Source organism: Pseudorasbora parva, chromosome 10 (genome assembly GCF_024679245.1).
Source record: "Pseudorasbora parva isolate DD20220531a chromosome 10, ASM2467924v1, whole genome shotgun sequence".
Lineage (NCBI taxonomy): Eukaryota > Metazoa > Chordata > Actinopteri > Cypriniformes > Gobionidae > Pseudorasbora > Pseudorasbora parva.
In genome coordinates, this window is record NC_090181.1 from 6656490 (window position 1) to 6676602 (window position 20113).

Genomic DNA, 20113 nt, shown 5'->3' on the forward strand with positions numbered 1-20113 from the left:
AAAATTCAGAAAAAATTGATTGAATCTTGAAAATTGAATTGAAAATGATACACAAAACCAGTTTTGTAACATTATAATACCAGTTTATACTTAAGAGATTTTAACTTAAAGCATTACTTCAGCGATTAACATTAAGCTTTGTATCAGTAGAAACCCGGTAGTATATTCAAATGATCGTGCAGATTTCAGATTTCCCCCACCCTACAAAAAACTGCAGTCGGATGCTTTTCCATGTCAATTAGACGGGCTGTTCTTGGCTAGATTTAGCTGCAATATGGACCAGACTTGCTGATGTCAAAATTCAGACAACATGTGACCTTGTCCAGATTGTAATGCTTATTCACATCTGCTCTGAGGTTCATCCATTATGAGGGACCTTTATGTCAGGCGACTTACAGTGGCCTGTGAAAACGCCAGCTGTTGAAAGGAGCAAGGCTTCTCCAATTACAGAAGTCACACTGAGAACAGTGGCTAGGGGGAGAGATCACAGTCACAATCTATAGTCCTGGTTCATGTCTGGATCTAGTCCAATATGCTGTCACGGCCTGCTGTGCCTCCACACCGCTCTCGGCACCGTTCATACAAAAGTAAGCCCTCACCTCACATCTATCTAAAGCTGTCAGTCAGACTTCTCATAAAGCCCAAACCAACACCTACCTCTCCACCTGTGTTTCTATTTATCTACACTCCATAATCTCCCTGACATTTCCTCTCTTTTTCTTACTTTCAATTTTTTATCCCACTGTTTCTCTCTCTTCTCCATCTCTGTCAGTCTCCGCCCCTCCGTTCCCTCTGAAACTCACTGTTTGAGTGTTTTTCTTTCTTTTTCTGCAGGAAGTCTTTTGCAGTTGTGTAATTCACCTTTCCCAGCACCCTCGTCTGGTGAGCAGCAGACTGATGGGGTCAAGGTCTATGAATTCTGAATCTAATACGGAGACCGTTTTTCAAAAGCTTTCCACCTAGGCGAGAGCCAGACATTTTCCATTCTTCAAAACGGACATTAACATTTCACATTTGGTTGCCAAATTTCCATGTAATTACATTCAAATGACATTGAAATGTGGGTACAACAATAACCTCCTGACACTGGACTACATTCTGTCAGTAGCGATTACAAAAGCAACTCATTAAAGCTATTGTGCAGCCTAAAAATGTCACTTATAGAGTTAAACATTGGAAACGTACCAGATCAAACCAAATCAACACTGTGAAACATTTTATTATGGCTAACAATAAAATGAATTGACAAAAAGACTACAATGTGGGACATTCATCTGAAGCTATTTGAGAAAATAATAATGATAAAGATAGCTACAAGCAGCCATTAAGGGGCCAAGCTCAAAGAAGGCACAATAAATCATGCCAACATGACTGGGAGCATCAGACCAATGGCAAAAATGAGCAAAAATTAGAAGAATTTAGGCAAAATGTCTGAAAAATCACTAATAATATGATTTAATGGTGTATCACTTTTGACATGACGCTGTGACCATGTGTTGTGGTCAGATTAAGGTGACGATACAACGTGTCAATATGCCAAAGCATAGCAGAGATACAGCCTCAAGAGTCATTTTGGCATCATGCCATCAAACTGTCTTGTCTATCGACTTAAAATCCATCACTTTTGGCGGCATGGTCTGAAGATGATACAATTACATTTTGGTGATTATCTAACAAACGGTTTAGGAGGAGTTCGAAAGAAGAAGCTTTTAAAAGAAAATCTAAATAGCGGCATACAGGAAGTTTGACCAACTATGGCAAAATTAACATCTATGTTCTCAGCATGACCAAATGTATCTATTAAGACCAGTTTCATTACAATTTAATCAAAAACTATTGAAAAAATGATAGAAAAACCACCACTAGGTGGTCAAACATTTTGATAACCTTAGAGTATTGTGATTAATACTGAGTTTCGTAACAAGATGCCAATGCATTTAAAATTTTAAAAGAAATATCAAAATGGGCCAAATGGTTGATATGGAAAAACTTGAGATAATTCGACTCAGCATGCTGCACTGAACTTAAAGAGGCCGGTTTTGTGATTTTTGGAACCAAACCAAACCGTTCAGTAGTTATAAGCAGATATATTTTTCATGTATCCTGGCCACTAGGTGGCACCGTGCAAAAGCTATGCGGGTAACCTCACGTCATGGTTGTCATAACCCACCAAGGGTGCTTCCCCATTCTTATTTGTGCATTTTTTATTTTTTTTATTTTTTATTTTAATTAGTTTATTTATCAGGGACAATGTACAAAATACATTAATCTTACGAAAAGATGTTTTGTACCAGAATTAGCTAATGCTAGTTTCCATCTGTAGTCCCCGGGCAGGTGCACACAATATTAAAACATAATGACTTTCAGTAGCACTGACAAATACATACAATAGTAGAAAAACACTAATGAAAAAAACATCACAACCTAATATATATATATACTACATAGTCAAAAACATTTTACACGTATAGAATTTAAATGTGTTGATGCTGACACGACTGGTTATCAAGTATGTGCTTCTTTAAGTTTCGAGAGAAGTTATTCTGATCTACAGACAACTTTAGACTGTCTGGGAGCTGATTCCATTGTTTAATGGTTTTAAATGAAAAAGCTGTCTGTGCAAAGGCAGAGGATCTTTTCGGGATAGCACAATTTCTGTGAGCAGTGGAGCGAGATGTTCGGGTGGGTCGTCAGTTCAGAATAAAGCTTTATGAATTTTTTCATTAAAGGTGGAGCAATATTATTAACAATTTTAAAAACAGTTCTTAAATTTGTATATCGAATTAGGGAGTCAAAACTTAATATTTTATATTTACTAAGAATATTGCAATGATGATAGCGAGAGGCTTTTCTGTCAAGTACCTTTAACGCCTGATTATAGACCGATCTAAGCGGTTTAAGTGTAGTCTCTGTGGCTTGTGACCAACAGGACAAACAGTAGGTGATGTGTGGAGAGATCATGGCATTAAAATACATAAAAGATGCTTCAATTGTCAAATTATTCCTAATATGTCTAAAAATAGAGATATTATATTTAATAGAATTGCACATTCGTTTAATATGTTTTTTAAAACTTAGAGTTTGGTCCAAATGGACACCTAGATATTTTATCTCTGTCACGATGTTAATTTTTTGACCATTAAAATAAATGTTCGGCATATTTGTAACTTTTTTGGACTTAGTGAAATACATTCCAACAGTTTTTTCAAGATTTAATGTTAAGCAAGAAGCTTGCAACCAATTACTTATTTCGTCCATGGCTGAGGACAATTTAGTGGCCACTTTCTCCATATCCCGGTCATGTACATAGATGACGGCATCATCTGCGTACATGATAATCTCTACGCCCTTGCACACAGCTGGTAGGTCATTGATGTAAATACTGAACAACAATGGTCCCAGAATTGATCCTTGCGGGACCCCAGTTTTGCAGAACTTCAAGGAGGACACTGCATTTTTTACCCTCACACATTGCATCCGATTTGACAGATATGATTGTATCCAATGCAATGTCTCCATAGACAGATTATAGGCCTACTTAGTAAGCTTAGACAGGAGGACACGGTGATTTACCGTGTCAAAGGCTTTTCGCAAGTCCAGAAACACGGCACCCACCGTGCCCCCTCTGTCCAAGTTGGCCTTTATATTTTCTACCAGATAGCAGCAGGCTGCGTCGGTGGAATGGTTACGTCTAAAACCGAACTGCATAGTGTGCAACAAATTATTACAATCTAAGTGATCAGTAAGCTGCTCTACAATGACTTTCTCAAGAATTTTCGATGCTACCGGCAATATACTAATAGGTCTGTAGTTGCTTATTTCATTTTTGCTTCCAGATTTATAAATTGGGGATATAACTGCTCTTTTAAAGACACTGGGGAAGATACTTTCATCAATAGATTTATTCACAATATATGTGATAGCTGGTGTTAAAATCTCCCTATGTTTTTTAATGAGAGAGCTATCAAGTCCCCAGAAATCCTTAGCTTTTGAGTTCGATAAGGATTGTATTATTTTATCTGTTTTAGAATAATCAATGTGTTTAAAACACAGAGGCTCATGATCACCAATGGAGAGCTGAGATGATGAACAGGAATGAGGTAATCCAGAAACATGTTGGATAATTTCATTAACTGAATCAATAAAATAATTACTAAAAAGGTTTGAAACTATTTGACCATCCTTGTGATTTTCATCATATATTTTCAGCTCTATTGTTCCACTTTTAGTTTGCATCTTTCCAGTTAATTTGTCTATAGTTTGCCAAAGTTGTTTCGAATTGCCCTTTGCTTGTTTAATTATATTCAGATAAAATATTGCTTTTGCTTGTCTTAGCTGTTGAATGACTTTGTTTCGTAGTCCATTATAGATCAGGCGATCAGTTACGAGTCCCGTTTTATGGGACTTTTTTAATGCTGAATCTCGAGTTTTCATCAACTTCCAAAGATTGTCATTTAACCAAGGTAAAGGAATTTTGACTTTAGGCTTTACCTTTTTTCCTTTAGAATATTTAAAAACAAGTTGCTGAAACATCTTTATCAACTCACTGGAAGCTGCATCACTGTCTTTATCATTTACCATTTCAAACCAATTTACCTTTCTTATTTCATTATCAAAATTCTCAACATCTTTCCTGGGGATATAGAGTACAGATTCATTAATATCAATTTTATTTAAATTTCGGTAACGCGCTTTTGACAGTTTCCTTGCAACTAATGTTAAATTATGATCAGAAAGACCTGTTATTAAATTATAGACTTTACTGATACGGTCAGCTTTGTTAGTAAAAACTAGATCAATAAGTGTTTGAGATGTTTTAGTAATGCGAGTTGCTTTTTCAATCATTTGTGTAAGATTAAATTTTTGAGTAATCTCCTTAAGTTGTTTTCTACCTTTTTTATCGATCCAATTTATATTAAAATCCCCCATGAGAATTATTTCTTTCGCATCACATTTTTTAAGAATGTCAGTTAGGTGATCAAAAAATATATTATTTGCTGTCGGAGGTCTATACAAAACAAGAACAGCAAATGACATTTCCGGAGACAGCCTAATTTTTATCCCCACACATTCCAAAACATCTCCTACTGATTCCATGTGTACACACTGAAAACTGTCCTTTACATAGATCATTACTCCGCCCCCTTTGCCATGACCACGGTCACGCCTGTAGATGTTATAGCCAGGAATATAAACAGCACTATTTGAGGTGGTAGGTTTTAGCCAAGTCTCAGAAAGACACAAAAAGTCAAGATTGGAATGTGTTAGCAGCTGTTCCAGTTGTTCCGATTTTGGTACAGCGCTTCTTATATTTAGGTGTCCCCCAAAAACACCTTTAGGTTTAACCTTTGGGTCCCAGAGAACTTTGGCATGATTAACAGTCTGCAATAGTCTGTATTTCTGTTGTTTGGTGACAGCGTTTGGAAGACACGGTATGGATAGATGAGACGAGTGCACCGATTCACATGCCGCTCCAACTTTCTCCACAGCGCCATTTCGTTTGTTTACCCCAATATCCGGATAAGATTTATCTGTGCATCGTGTCTGTGCCAAAGCACCCGACAAGTTCTTTATACGCAATGTTTCAGTACCGCCTGGTGAAAGCGCATCTAACTTTATAGCAGGAGAAACCTGCAAAGTTCGAAATCTTTCCTCCGTCGTGCACAATGTAGAAGGCAAGCAAATTTGTCCATTTGTTTGTGTGTGTTCGTAAGAGTAACTCACTGCAGTTGTGACTGTATATCCACACAACGATGAAACGCCATTTGTTCCCGTTAGTTCTTCCCTGCCGCCAGGACCGGGGTTTAGATGTATATCCCCGCACAGTAAGAGTAAAGTGCACAGCAAGATTGAAACAGCTGATCCTCGACGGCGCTTATAAAAACGGGAGCTGATCGATAAAGACTCAACTGCACGTCCGTGTTTTAAAACAGACGTGTAAATGGCGTGTTTACTCCATGTGTTGAAAGGTGGTAGTATGTGACGCGTCGCGTTGTAATCCGATCGGCAACAAAGAGCTTGCCAGTCACTCCAGGTTGACAGTAGCACCGCGGCAAGCACATACACAGTGCACATACACTGTGCACATACTGTGCAAGCACATACACAAGCACATCCTCGTTTCCTTTCCTAGCTTCCTTTCCTCGCGCCTTAACTCCACCCCTTCCGGATGCGAGGGAAGGACGCGAGGAAAAGGACAGAGGAATTTAATCAAGTGAAATAATATCCTCGCTCCCTTTAACGTCACTTCAAAGCAGCGTCAGTTAATGATGACTCTGCACCGCTGGGTTTAGTCAGGATTCTTGAACATTAGAAATAACTATTTAAATTGTGAGCTTCAGCCTCCACAAAATACCACATTTGTCCATATTTTAATGAATATTACCAGTTATTATTAACAATGAATTCCAGTTATTAACTTCTTTTTATTCGTTATATAGTATTAGTTTTCTATTTCTTTCTCTATTTCTTTCTTTAATTTTCTTGTGCTTGATATAATTCTGCAACTGTCAGGTGTTATTTGACATACATTTGTGTCTTGTACATGTAAACATAATAATAATAATAAATAAACTGTGGCACGGTGTGAAGGGGGAGGAGAAATAATGCTTGCGTCATATTTAGTCGATAAAACACTTCCACAAAGGATACTCCAGTGTATCCTCGCTCATGACTCCTCAAGAAGCCTCCTCACTCCTCCATCCTCACGGTGCAATTAGAGATTTGAGATCTCCTACAAGATGGCTGAGCTCATCGGTGTCCGGGTCGTAGCGTGGAGGATGGAGGAGCGAGGAAAAGTTTGTATGGAATAAGCTAAAGCATTATGGAGATATAGCCTCACGTCCTTTTTCGCACACCCTCTTCCTCAAATTCTTTCATGCGTTATTCGATAATGGTTTGACAAATCAACTGAAGATGATCTGGTTCGATGTTTGTGAAAATTAGAGAAATGGAGCTCAGAAAAGTAGGTTTTTCTGAAATTTTAACTTGCCAGAGAAATTTCCATGATGGAAAATGTGCAACTTTGGACAGTTGGTGGCGCTAGACCAATTGAGTTAAAGACTCTCCAAAAATTGCTGTGGATAAAGTTCAGACTGTCCTCCATCTGTGTGACAAATTTCATAACTGCCCCGCAAGCAGTTCTATGGGCCATAGACTTCCAGATTAGAAGAAAATCTTCAGACCCTATATCGACTAGGCTATTAAAAGAGATGCTTCCAGAGGTCATAGATCCTCTGCTTAATATCATTAATTCATCCTTGATACAGACAGACAGACAGACAGACAGACAGACAGACAGACAGACAGACAGACAGATAGACAGATAGACAGATAGATAGATAGATAGATAGATAGATAGATAGATAGATAGATAGATAGATAGATAGATAGATAGATAGATAGATAGATAGATGCTGGTAACTATTCACTGCCATTATATGGACAAGCACAAGCAGATTTCTTTTTTTAATCCCAAAAAATGAAGAAGGGCATCCAGCATTACAACAACACCAGGGTGAGTAAATTATGAATTAACTTTCATTTGACCTTAATGTTCCACTTAACCTACAGTACACCACTGCATGTGAAGAAACATCATGAATAGTGTTTTTTCATAACACAATGTACTCTCTATTTTCATTTAAGCCCAAAGTATACTTTGGCTGTCTGCATGATGTAGTTTTCATAATCGGAGGGACCGCAGACGTCCGTGGCATCCACGTGCTGCCGCTTAATTTTTGTGCCCGTGCAGACAGTGTGCAGACAACAAGTTTGAAAACCACCAGGTGTCCACTAGATAGGGCGCATGCGGCGATCACATCTTTCTGCGCTCAAGGCCAAAGGAGAATACATTAAAAGACTCGAACGCTCAACTGTGTGAGATGGAGTGGAACGTGGAAAATACCGGGCCTTTATCTGTAGCTATTACCACCTGATGGGTTATACTAACTTCTATAGAACCCGAATCAGTATTCAGAGCATTTGTATAGGTGTAGCATTGATCGATGCATGCATTGGGTAGAATGCATTTGCAAATAAGACTTGATGGAAACGGTTCAGAACTTCATTTCCTCAGAGATCCAGATACGCATTGCACAGAGATACGGTGCATTACGGTTACTTGTGGAATGCAGAAACGGGATATTCTCCTTACCATGCATGGGGCGTTCCGCAGGGGGTAGAAGAAAAGCGGGCTTCGCACCTGGGCTGATCCTCGCTGACCTTTGGGCTGACTGTCAATGGCCAACAAGGCCCCTGCCATTCAGAGTGATGAGAGACATGAAACAAAACTTGCACAAAATATCAACCAGCCCCCAAAGGCATGATGAAGATATACTTTAATCAGTCAAAAGCTTATTGTCAAAAATGATTTATTAGCCTTTTCTGCTTAAATTATTTAGCTTTTCACTGTTAGTAATCAACCCTGTGCATGCAACAGTCCTTATGTTGTTAAAGGGATAGTTAACCCAAAAATTAAAATTGGATGTGTATCTGCTTACCCCCAGTGCGTCCAACATGTAGGTGTGTTTGCTTCTTAAGAAGAACACAAATGAAGATTTTTAACTCCAACCGTTGCTGTGTGTAGGTCATATAATGCATGTGAATGGGTAACAATTCTATTAGAGCAAAAAAAAACATGCTAAGACAACATGCACAAAGAGCCTGTGGCTCATAATGATACATTGATATCTTAAGACACAAAACATTCAGTTTGTGACACCACGTACACAACGTACCTCAAATACAATGCTATATCCAACAGCCTTGGATCGTGTATATTGACCTTCTTTACCAGACGTTAAGCGCGTTCCAGGCTGTTGGATGTAGCATTTTATTTGAGGTAAAAAATGATATAAATATGGCTCGATTTCTCACACATACTGAAAATTTTGTGTCTTAAGATATCAATGTGTCATCATGAGCCACAAGGCTCTTTGTGCATGTTGTCTAAGCATGTGTTGTGTTTTACTCTCATAGAGTTGTTACCCTTTCATATGCGTTGTATGACTGGCACACAGCAACGGTTGGAGTTAAACATCTTAATTTGTGTTCTACTGAAGAAAAAAAAGACACCTACATGTTGGACGCACTGTTGGTAAGCAGATCCACATCCAATTTTAATTTTTGGGTGAACTACCCCTTTAAGACTTCATCTTAAGATGTTTAGGCAGAGCACCTGGTGATGGACAGCTGCTTCTGAGGCCTTGGGGAATGGACGGATGGGCCCTCCATTGCGGACCTCTTCCTGGAACCAGCTGCCAGCTGCAATCCTCTCTCCCGAATGAGCAATAGCTGCCATTGAGGAATTGACCTGGTTGAGTGAGAGAAGACATTTTGAGAATACAGAGAGACCTGGAAAATGAACTAAGAAGGAAGAAATGAAAAAGAGAGATATTGGCTAACAATCGTAACCCTCAGCTCAAGAGCTTAGAAGCTTTGATGAGAAAGTCTTTGACCATTTTTAAAAGTCTGAAGAGGCATAAGAGGTCAACAGAGAGCATAAGTGCAGATGAGGATATGGTCTTGAGATAAAGAAACTGAAAGGCGTAGAAGAAAGTGTGTAGGAAGGCCATAGATAGAAGCCATTCCATCAACAGACAATTCATTCAACCCCGTTAAGGGCTGCAGGGATGGGTCTGACCTTCTTTAAGAAACATGGGGAAGAAACATGGTTGCCCTCCAGCGATCCACTGCATTACAGAGAATAAATTGCCTGCTGGCATGTAGCTTAGAAGCTTTGCTCGAGGTGTTCATACAATCCAGATTTAGCCATTTAAAATGATATGCTTCCAAGCAGTGGATATACATGGGATATACATGGGAACAGAGTGATTAAGGCAAAATGCCTTGTTAATAAATAATAAGAAGTTTATTAAAGAAAGAAAACAGAATAATCTTTTTTCCATGGTTTTAAGGGGAAAATAAATAATGTATAAACTGACAGACTCCTGCTTTTTCCAGAAACAACCGTCTCTGAACTTTTGTTAAGACCTTGTGCTTCCATATCAATATTTTATTTTAATTCAGGGAATATAATTCTGGCAATCATCCCAAAATCAAAAAATGAGATTTGTAAGATCATTGCAAGACCCCATATTTCTGCCACCTTTGGCTTTGGGCTTGCTCAGTTAGGGACACTATTCAACTATATTACGATCTGCCAGCATTGACACTATATGATGATTGAAATGAGCTGATGACATCATTGTTTTCTGCCGAATCAAATTCTGTTGCATTATTTTCCTGATAACACTGTGAAGCTGCTTTGAAACAATCAGCATTGTAAAAAAAACGCTATATAAATAACGGTGACTTGACTTGATTAGGGTCTGGTGTAAAATATTTTGGTCTTCCAATTTGATTGGTTGATGAATAAATAAACAAGGAGTTGTGTTTAAATAAATTAATAGCATGTGCATTACAATAATGCAAATTCAAGAGGTAAATGTAATTTTGTTTAATTTAAAAAAATATACAATAAATACAAATAAAATAAAACAGTAAAATAAAATAAAACATCAAAAAAAGAATATTGTATGTCTAACTGAAATTTAAAAAAAAAAAAAAAAATATTTCAACTTAAAAACTTAAGTTCAGTTGCTGCCTTAAAATTTTAAGTCAAAATAAAAGTACAAGTCATTTCAACTCAACTCAATATATTACATTTTACATTAAACTGACTTACAATTTTGAGTTAAATCTTGTATAACTTAAATTAAAAGTTGAAATCGCTTAACTTATTTTGATGAGTTAAATTAACATATGTTGTCATAACTTATTGACCCTATACATTTCTGTTGTTGTTGTTTTGCATTGAACATACACAATCTGGTAACTATATTTAAGTGTCCTGTTCCCCATGTACATACTATGCAATTATTATAAAATTACCAATGCAGCAACTTCCCCAGTTTCTCTTGAGGCCAATACGGAAGTGACTTAAACTGCACTTTATTGACTGGCCACTATAGGGACAAGCTCCAGAATGGAGCAGAATCTCATTGAGCCCCATGTTAAAATCTCTAAACATTACAGCAGAAAAAATTATGTTTTTTTTTTTGTCTATATGGCTAATTTAGCCCTTCATGACAACTGTGAGGGGTTGAACTCACATTTACATTATATATAAAGGGCGTGGCCACTTTGAGTGACAGGTGGATTGCCGTTTGTCTGCTGTCTGTTAGTCATCACATCACCACAGCTCCAGCCACGTCTCGCTGTTTTTGCCCATTTTCAGTTATCCTGGAGCGAAGTGCAATGACGCGCTGCCAAGATGGCAATGGTCGACTTTGAGGCTTCAGAAACTTCCTTCAGAAACCTATGGGTGATGTCACACTCACAGACACTATGTCCATATGATTTTTTTACCATCTTATTACTAAACCTGAACCTGAACCTACCCGGGCATTGATGGAAACGAATCAGGTGCAGAGCAAAGTAAGTGTTTCAAATTCTCAAATTAATTCCTATGAAAGTCAAGCTTCCAAGGGCATGAACTGAAAACGTGCCAGACTGAACACTCGCTGAGAATCTATGCTGCGAGTGCTGTCGGGTTTACCTCAGCTCTCATCACGAGAGCTCATTCAGCTCATCAGGAATGTATGTCATTTGACTCCTCAGCGGCTAAATCACATATTGAACACACACGTTCAGTTTTTAATTGTAGTGTCTGTTCTCGAACTGAACTGATTTTATAAAGATGATCGCGGTCGCGGTGGGAAAGTGATTCAGTAATCTAGTAGCGGTGGCTTTGGGAGTGGCCTTGTAGGGCAGCGAAGCATTCTGGGAATTGTTGTCTTTCATCCCCATGAGACAAACATACATTTCTGTATTTTCTCAGTCTAGAAGGCACCAAATTAAAAAATAATTTCACATTTCTACTACATTAATGACCCAGTTTAAATACAGATTCAGCACTGAAGTACCCCTTTAAAAGTTTAAAACCTTAAAGTCTTCAAAAGTCACTTTCATCTAGCTTAACAACAAAGTGCAATTGTGCTGAATGGGTTTCGAAAGAGACTGATTAGCAGGTTGCTAATCAATATTAATATCTGCGGTGGCATATCGAACATAATCAGTGACATTTAGCTTTGTTATAACAATAATCAACACTCAGAATCTTGTTAAACCTCAAAATGTGTGTGTGTGTGTGTGGTGCCTTTCTTTTTGTCCAGAAGCACTGGACTCACAGAAATTTGATTACAGCTGCTGCGCTGTATTGATCTAAGAGGTATTAGGCAGGATCAGCTAATCATCCGCTGAGGGCAGATGATACAGCCCTGAACTCACTGCCATTAAACAGGAGAGAGTAAACACTTCGACCAGCGTGATTAGCATGAACAGCAGTAACAGGGAAAGAGAGAGAAAGATGACAACGAAAAAAGAAGGAGGTAATATTCTGTACGATTTGAATGACACAGGATGAGATTGCAGCTCTCCCGTTTTGCATCGATATCTGTGCTGCGCTTGCGAGGCGGAGGGGATGGATCATTAATGATTGAGTCATATTAAACAGGATCAGAACAGTGTGAGCAGCTGATCTTTGAGGTAAGAGGAGCTCCTGTGGAGAGATGAAGCAGCAGGGAATGATTGGAAAAGGTGGGGCCATCAGTAGGAGCAATTGAGAAAATTACAAAGAGGAAAATGGGCTAAATGTGGGAGATGGGTCAAATGAACTGAAATTGCTCAGTGGTAAAGTGTTTAAAAGTTGAGCCTGTAATATTGTCAAAACTCCCAATTCAGTGAAAACAATGGAAATGTCCACTAAAGTGGCAAGCACAACTAAGCACCTCATCCCACAAAATTTGCATATATTTTGAGTATCAGTTGCACTCTGCTTCTGTTATTAGGCCAGTGCATGACAACTGGGAAACTTGCATCTTGCACAATGTACATTTACAATGTTTACAATAGCCATACTAATAATATATATATTATATATATATATATATATATATATATATATATATATATATATATATATATATATATATATATATATATATATATATATATATATATATATATATATATATATATATATATATATATATATATATATATATATATATATATATATATATATATATATATATATATGCTGTTGAATGCTTTAATCTGATTGGTTGATAAACATTCTAAGGTATGCAATTCTTTTTCAGGGAACCACACAGCTAAAGTAGTTCCAGGCAGGTCTTTACAGTTCCATATCACTATGCCAAATGATTTAAGTTATTTTAAAGGTTCTTACATATGGAAGCTTGTTTCCCCCACTGAATAAAAACAAATAAGGTCATTTTTTTCATCTCACAATTCTGACTTATTTCTCGCAATTGCGAGTTTACATCCCGCAATTCCAATACATATTTCAATACATAATTCATACATATTTTACATAGGAATCTGGACGTTTTTTTGCTAAATCGTATATATATATTGACGAGCTGGCCAATTTATATTTAGTTTAGTTTAGTTTATTTATTTATTTAACAGGGACCACAACACAAATGTTGTGCCAGAGTTAGCTAAGATAGCTAATTTGCATCTGCGGTCCTTGGGCAGGATGATGTTCAATACAATTACAGCATTCAAATACAATCCAAGAAAGATTTTTTTTATTTTTTTTTATAAAAAATGAATAAATAATAATAATATCATATCATAATATCAGAAATATTGAATCACATAGAAGTTAATATATAAAAAAAATAAAAAAATAATTTAAATACTAAATAATAAAAATACTAAATCCGTTTTAAAAATAAATGGACTGCATTTATAGCAAAAATACTAAATGATGTTTACTCTTTAATATGAACAGACAATGAATTCAGTCTTTCTTTCTTTTAGGCTGCTATGAGAATGCCGATTGTCCAAATGCAGTTTTCTTAAATTGAACTGAACAATCGCCTCTAGCAGATGCCCTTGTTTCCCTAAAGTTGTCTTCACAAGAAGTAATACACTGTTTAAGAGGTGGTGGAGCAAGATCATGAATTAACTTATCAAACACATCTGCAAAGACAAAAAAAAAAAAAAAACTATCAAACATCAATAATTTATAATTTCTGATGATAATGCAGTGACTATAGCTCCTTGATTTTTTTTTAATCTAAAACTTTCACAGTTTGCCTATAGAGATAATGGCTTCAATGTTGCTGCATTTGCCTGAGACCAGCTTGTAGCACAATAAGATAAATGTGGAAAAATCATTGTATGCATAAAAAGCTTAGCTGCAGCCACAGGTAACTGATACCTAATATTAGGAAACATCTTTAAGCTTGCTCTTACACATCTAGAAACCTTTTTCACATGTTTCTTAAAATTTAAATTTGAATCTATAATCATACCCAAGTATTTAAAATACTTTACAATATGTATTGCTTCACCTTTAATTAAAATATCTGGTTGATGCTTATCATTTCTTTTGATAGAGAAATACATTCCCACAGTTTTACTCACATTAAGAGTAAGACATGAGTAATTTAATCAATCTGAAATTTTGCCCAGCGCAGCAGTCAGTTTGATAGCAGCTTGCTCTTTTGTTTTAGCATGGGTATAAATTACTGTACCGTCTACATACATCTGGAACTGGACCTCTGGACCCACTGTGGGCAGATCATTAATATATAAACTAAATAAAACTGATCCAAGAATAGATCCCTGTGGGACTCCAATAGAGCAGTCAAAAAATGATGAGCATATATCATTCATTCTTCATTGTTTCCTTAAATTTAGATATGATTCCATTCATGAAAAAATAAACTTTGACAATTTAGATAAAAGTACATTATGATTGACAGTGTCAAAAGCCTTCTTAAAATCAAGGAAGACAGCACCAACAACACCTCCATCAAGACTGGATTTAATTTGTTCAACAAAGTAACAGTGATTTCGTAAAAATGACGTACCCCTAACCCTGCCCCTGCCCCTAAAATACCCATCACTGCAGTAAAGACAAATCATACAAATACATGAGTGTGGTCGTACAAATACATACTAATTAACCGTGAGATAGCGTTGGCAATTCTGACTTAATAGCAATTGTGAGATATAAATGTGCAATTGTGAGATAAAGTCAGAATTTTGAGATATAAAGTCAAAATTGAGTGATATAAAGTCAGAATTGTGAGATATGAAGTCAGAATTGTGAGAAAAAAAGTTGCAATTATCTTTGAAATAGTTTTATTCCATGGCGGAAACAAGCTTCCATACTTTCAGCCCTTATTCCAAACTATTTTAAAAAATTGTTAATCATATCTAAAATAAGAGAAGTTAATTAGCGCAAGACAACAAAATCCTTTATTAGAGTTATCCCATTTTTTTGTTTGTTTGCTTTTTTTCATTTAGAGAGAGACAGTGTCTGGGATGACAATGGCTACTGAAGCAGAACAGCTCCCACAACGTCCAATAAACACAACTTCTGTTATATAATGGGCAAACACACGATGGCTTCATTAAAGAGCTGCTGTTGCCCTCCTGAGCCCCAGTCTGCTGTCTCATCCTCCAAATGGACGGGACTAATACTCACGGCAATGTTCTCCCTCATCGTCCCCTTGTGGACAGTCAGGGTTGAAGTCACACAGCTGGCTGACGTTGATCTCACGACCCCCTCTGCAGTGATAGCGGCCCCGGAGAGTGACATTTTGAGAGGTTCCTGGGAGGAGAAAGACAAGAGACACTAATTACAGAGACGATTTCCCTGAAGGAGCCGAGGTTTAAATCCCGCAAGGGCACAATGGTGATAAAGCAGAATTTAATTCCCAGTAACTCTGATTCCAGAGTCACCCCTGTTCTAGATGTAACATTTGTGCGAACAGCCCTGATCATTATCATTAGCCCCCCTTTACTCTATTTTTCTTGTACATCTTCTTTTACAACCACACATTAGGTGTAACAGGTTACTCCGGAGAGGTTTACTTTATGTCTTTCCGATAGACCTTCCCGCCAAGAAAGTAAATCAGAGAGTTACATTAAAAGCTTCTGCGCAAACAAACACAAAGACATCAAGTAAATTCAGCACTTTGTGAAACTAAATGAGGCAGAAAGAAGACATAAAAGCAGCAAAGGCTCTCAGCAGTCACTTTTTTTTAATGGCTTCACCGTCAGGAACGGATACTGACAAAGGCTATCACCAAAAGAAAACACAAAGAGTTCTTTCCTGTCCAGTAAAGATACGAAAGACACTCAAAAAATGTGTTAATGTAATGAGAACTCAAGCACAGCTCTGAAGAGATGTCTAGGATAACAATTTGACATGAACATGCACAACTTCTGCCCTGTTTTATGACGAGACACGGATCATTTTACTGTGCCGCAATATGTATTTTTTATTTTTGCATAAGGAGCGTTAGCTTAACACGCTTTAGAATATGTAGGACGGAACAATGGCCCAGATAAGTAGCATGTGGCGACTGGATTTATGCGAGCAGAGTCTGATAGCATCACAGCGAACACAACGAGATGTAACTGGGGTTTGCATATCTATGCAAATGGAAGAGAGTCGCTCACCAGGGGTTCATCATGCTGCTGACAATGATAAAGAGAGTGATTGTACAGAAAGAAATACACTCACTGATGTGATTCACTTACTTCCTTCTTTTAAAACAAAAAGGGAGGAGAAGTGATTTTATCACTGGCGGCTACAGAGGCATAACACACCCTTGATCTGGGTGAAGACAGATTTTGTTGGGAAGAAACATGATACAAAATGTTTATCTGAGATGATAATGCTTCAACAAATTGAAATCAAGACAAGCATGAAACTAAATATACAACATCGGGTGTAGGTTTTTCTAAGTATGTCTTTACCATGTACTTTAAATAATAATACAAAAATGGTCCAATGTACTTATTGTGTTCATGATGTTGCAAAACACTTTTTCTGATATTGAGGTGGTGTACAATTAAAGTTAGAGACAGGTGTGGTGGTGTGGGTCAGTTTAAGGGTAAAGTTAGGGTCAGGTGTGGTGGTGTGGGTCAGTTTAAGGGTAAAGTTAGAGACAGGTGTGGTGGTGTGGGTCAGTTTAAGGGTAAAGTTAGAGACAGGTGTGATGGTGTGGGTCAGTTTAAGGGTAAAGTTAGGGACAGGTGTGGTGGTGTGGGTCAGTTTAAGGGTAAAGTTAGGGACAGGTGTGGTGGTGTGGGTCAGTTTAAGGGTAAAGTTAGAGACAGGTGTGGTGGTGTGGGTCAGTTTAAGGGTAAAGTTAGAGACAGGTGTGGTGGTGTGGGTCAGTTTAAGGGTAAAGTTAGAGACAGGTGTGGTGGTGTGGGTCAGTTTAAGGGTAAAGTTAGAGGCAGGTGTGATGGTGTGGGTCAGTTTAAGGGTAAAGTTAGGGACAGGTGTGGTGGTGTGGGTCAGTTTAAGGGTAAAGTTAGGGTCAGGTGTGGTGGTGTGGGTCAGTTTAAGGGTAAAGTTAGGGACAGGTGTGGTGGTGTGGGTCAGTTTACGGGTAAAGTTAGGGTCAGGTGTGGTGGTGTGGGTCAGTTTAAGGGTAAAGTTAGAGACAGGTGTGGTGGTGTGGGTCAGTTTAAGGGTAAAGTTAGAGACAGGTGTGGTGGTGTGGGTCAGTTTAAGGGTAAAGTTAGAGACAGGTGTGGTGGTGTGGGTCAGTTTAAGGGTAAAGTTAGAGACAGGTGTGGTGGTGTGGGTCAGTTTAAGGGTAAAGTTAGAGGCAGGTGTGATGGTGTAGGTCAGTTTAAGGGTAAAGTTAGGGTCAGGTGTGGTGGTGTGGGTCAGTTTAAGGGTAAAGTTAGGGACAGGTGTGGTGGTGTGGGTCAGTTTAAGGGTAAAGTTAGAGACAGGTGTGGTGGTGTGGGTCAGTTTAAGGGTAAAGTTAGAGACAGGTGTGATGGTGTGGGTGAGTTTAAGGGTAGAGTTAGGGACAGGTGTGGTGGTGTGGGTCAGTTTAAGGGTAAAGTTAGAGACAGGTGTGGTGGTGTGGGTCAGTTTAAGGGTAGAGTTAGGGACAGGTGTGGTGGTGTGGGTCAGTTTAAGGGTAGAGTTAGAGACAGGTGTGGTGGTGTGGGTCAGTTTAAGGGTAGAGTTAGGGACAGGTGTGGTGGTGTGGGTCAGTTTAAGGGTAGGGTTATGTGTAAGGGAATTGCAAACTGTGTAATTACAAATATAACTACAGAAATTAAGACATAATTACATGCCGGTATTTTTAAAATTGTAATTACAAGGTAAAATGTATGTACACTAAGTGCATTGTATCAAATGTTTAGTTAAAATGTTACTACATAGTAGTTAAAGCCACCTAATATAAAGTGGTTCCCTGTTTTGTAACCCAAATTTTTAATCAAACGCTGCGTGAGCGTGAATGGCGAGAAAAGAGGAGAAACTAAAGTCGAGGAGCTGTTAACACACCAATCTGTTCTGATGCAGCTAGGCTTTGCGATGAAAGAACAAAGATGTGATGGATATGTCGGACTAGCGTCGGTGTGAGAGTACTAAAATGATTTAATTATTGTACGGCAGACATTTGACAGCCAGCCGTAACAGTGAGTCATACCACTGGCGGGCATACATTCATATCAGTGAGCTGAAAGCTAAGCTAAGATAAAAGACGCTCAATCTGTCACTGCACATGGGAAAAAAAGCTTAATGACCATCATGGAGGTTCACAGGCTCTGCGGCACAAATGCTAACCCTTGTAAACACTGTGCGGAGGATGTGCTGAAACGTGAGTCACCAAAAATCAGGCTCCGAAATATTGTTTCCAGTACAAAGATCCTTCAAGCTTAAGTCACACATTTCAAGGATGCATTATGATTGATAAAATGGCTGTTTTCGTAGTCATGAATACAAATGTAATATCTTGCTGCATGCTGTGAGTCCTGCATCACATGAAAGCTGAAGATTTCACATTTTACTTTAGCATTTTTCGTTAAAAATATCTCCTGGTGTTCATTTGTGAAAACTATTTGTAAAATATTAATATAACCAATATTAACCAATCATGACAATACACACATGTATTTAAACTGACTCGTCAGGTTGAGGGTGTCTATATTCATCCATGTAAATAGCGAAACTGCAATGGTGCAAGCACAACTGGCTTTTAAAGGGAATGGGAGATGAGACTCTGATTGGTTGATTGCACGTTACGCCCAAAACACACCCATGACTCATTAAGAGAATTTTTTCCATTATTAAACTAGCAAAAGTGAATTAGGACACATCCTAAGTGCACCGGTCATGCGCTCAGATTGTTAAAACGGCCTATTGAGTCATTGATTCATTCGATTTTGCAGAAGTCTTTCTTGTTGAGAAGCCTGACATGCATATAAATTCCAATCCCCCTTCACATACACTACATTGCCAAAAGTTTTGGGATGTCTACCTTTACATCCACATGAACTTTAATGACATCCCATTCTTAAGCCGTAGGGTTTAATATGGAGTTGGCCCACCCTTTGCAGCTCTAACAGCTTCAACTCTTCTGGGAAGACTTTCCACAAGGTTTAGGAGATGTAAAGCTTTGACACATTTTCACTCGTGCTATTTGGGACAAAAACAGCACTCAAGATATTGCACTTGTTACTTGTGTGATATTGATTAACTATATCATATGATTTAAATAACTCATGCAGGTGCATTCTCTTCTACAATATATTGAATTTTAGGGTAATTCTAAGTACATATCTACACTATATCGCAGTGGTGTGAATATATATTATATATATAGTCACACACACACACACACACACACACACACACACACACACACACACACACACACACACACACACACACACACACACACACACACACACACACACACACACACACACACACACACACACACACACACACACACACACACACACACACACACACACACACACACACACACACACAAATCTCGAAGTCTTTCAAAAGCAAAGCTCAGACCTCCAGATGTACTGACAGAGGAAATATTTTTATAGTCTCTCTCAAACAACAAGAATGATTACCAACAGAATGAGAATTTAATGACTCCTTGAGGAACACATTGCCTATGAAGGTCACAGCAAGACTGTTGGAAACTCGGTTTCAGACTCCATTTCCTCCATTTTTGTTGTGTAACAAGAAGTAGGCCACACAGCATGCTAAATTCATGCATTTTTAAAA

General features: G+C 38.0%; 1 protein-coding gene across 1 annotated transcript in view; it reads right to left on the reverse strand.

The window, feature by feature from the left end:
• Positions 1-20113, reverse strand: part of alk (ALK receptor tyrosine kinase) — a 592666-nt gene that overhangs the window by 95640 nt on the left and 476913 nt on the right. The window contains exons 6-8 of the mRNA XM_067454971.1: positions 15530-15655; positions 9179-9313; positions 8156-8256 (exon numbers count right to left, since the gene is read on the reverse strand). Coding sequence (XP_067311072.1) covers positions 8156-8256; positions 9179-9313; positions 15530-15655 — 362 coding nt within the window. The remainder of the gene's footprint in view (positions 1-8155; positions 8257-9178; positions 9314-15529; positions 15656-20113) is intronic.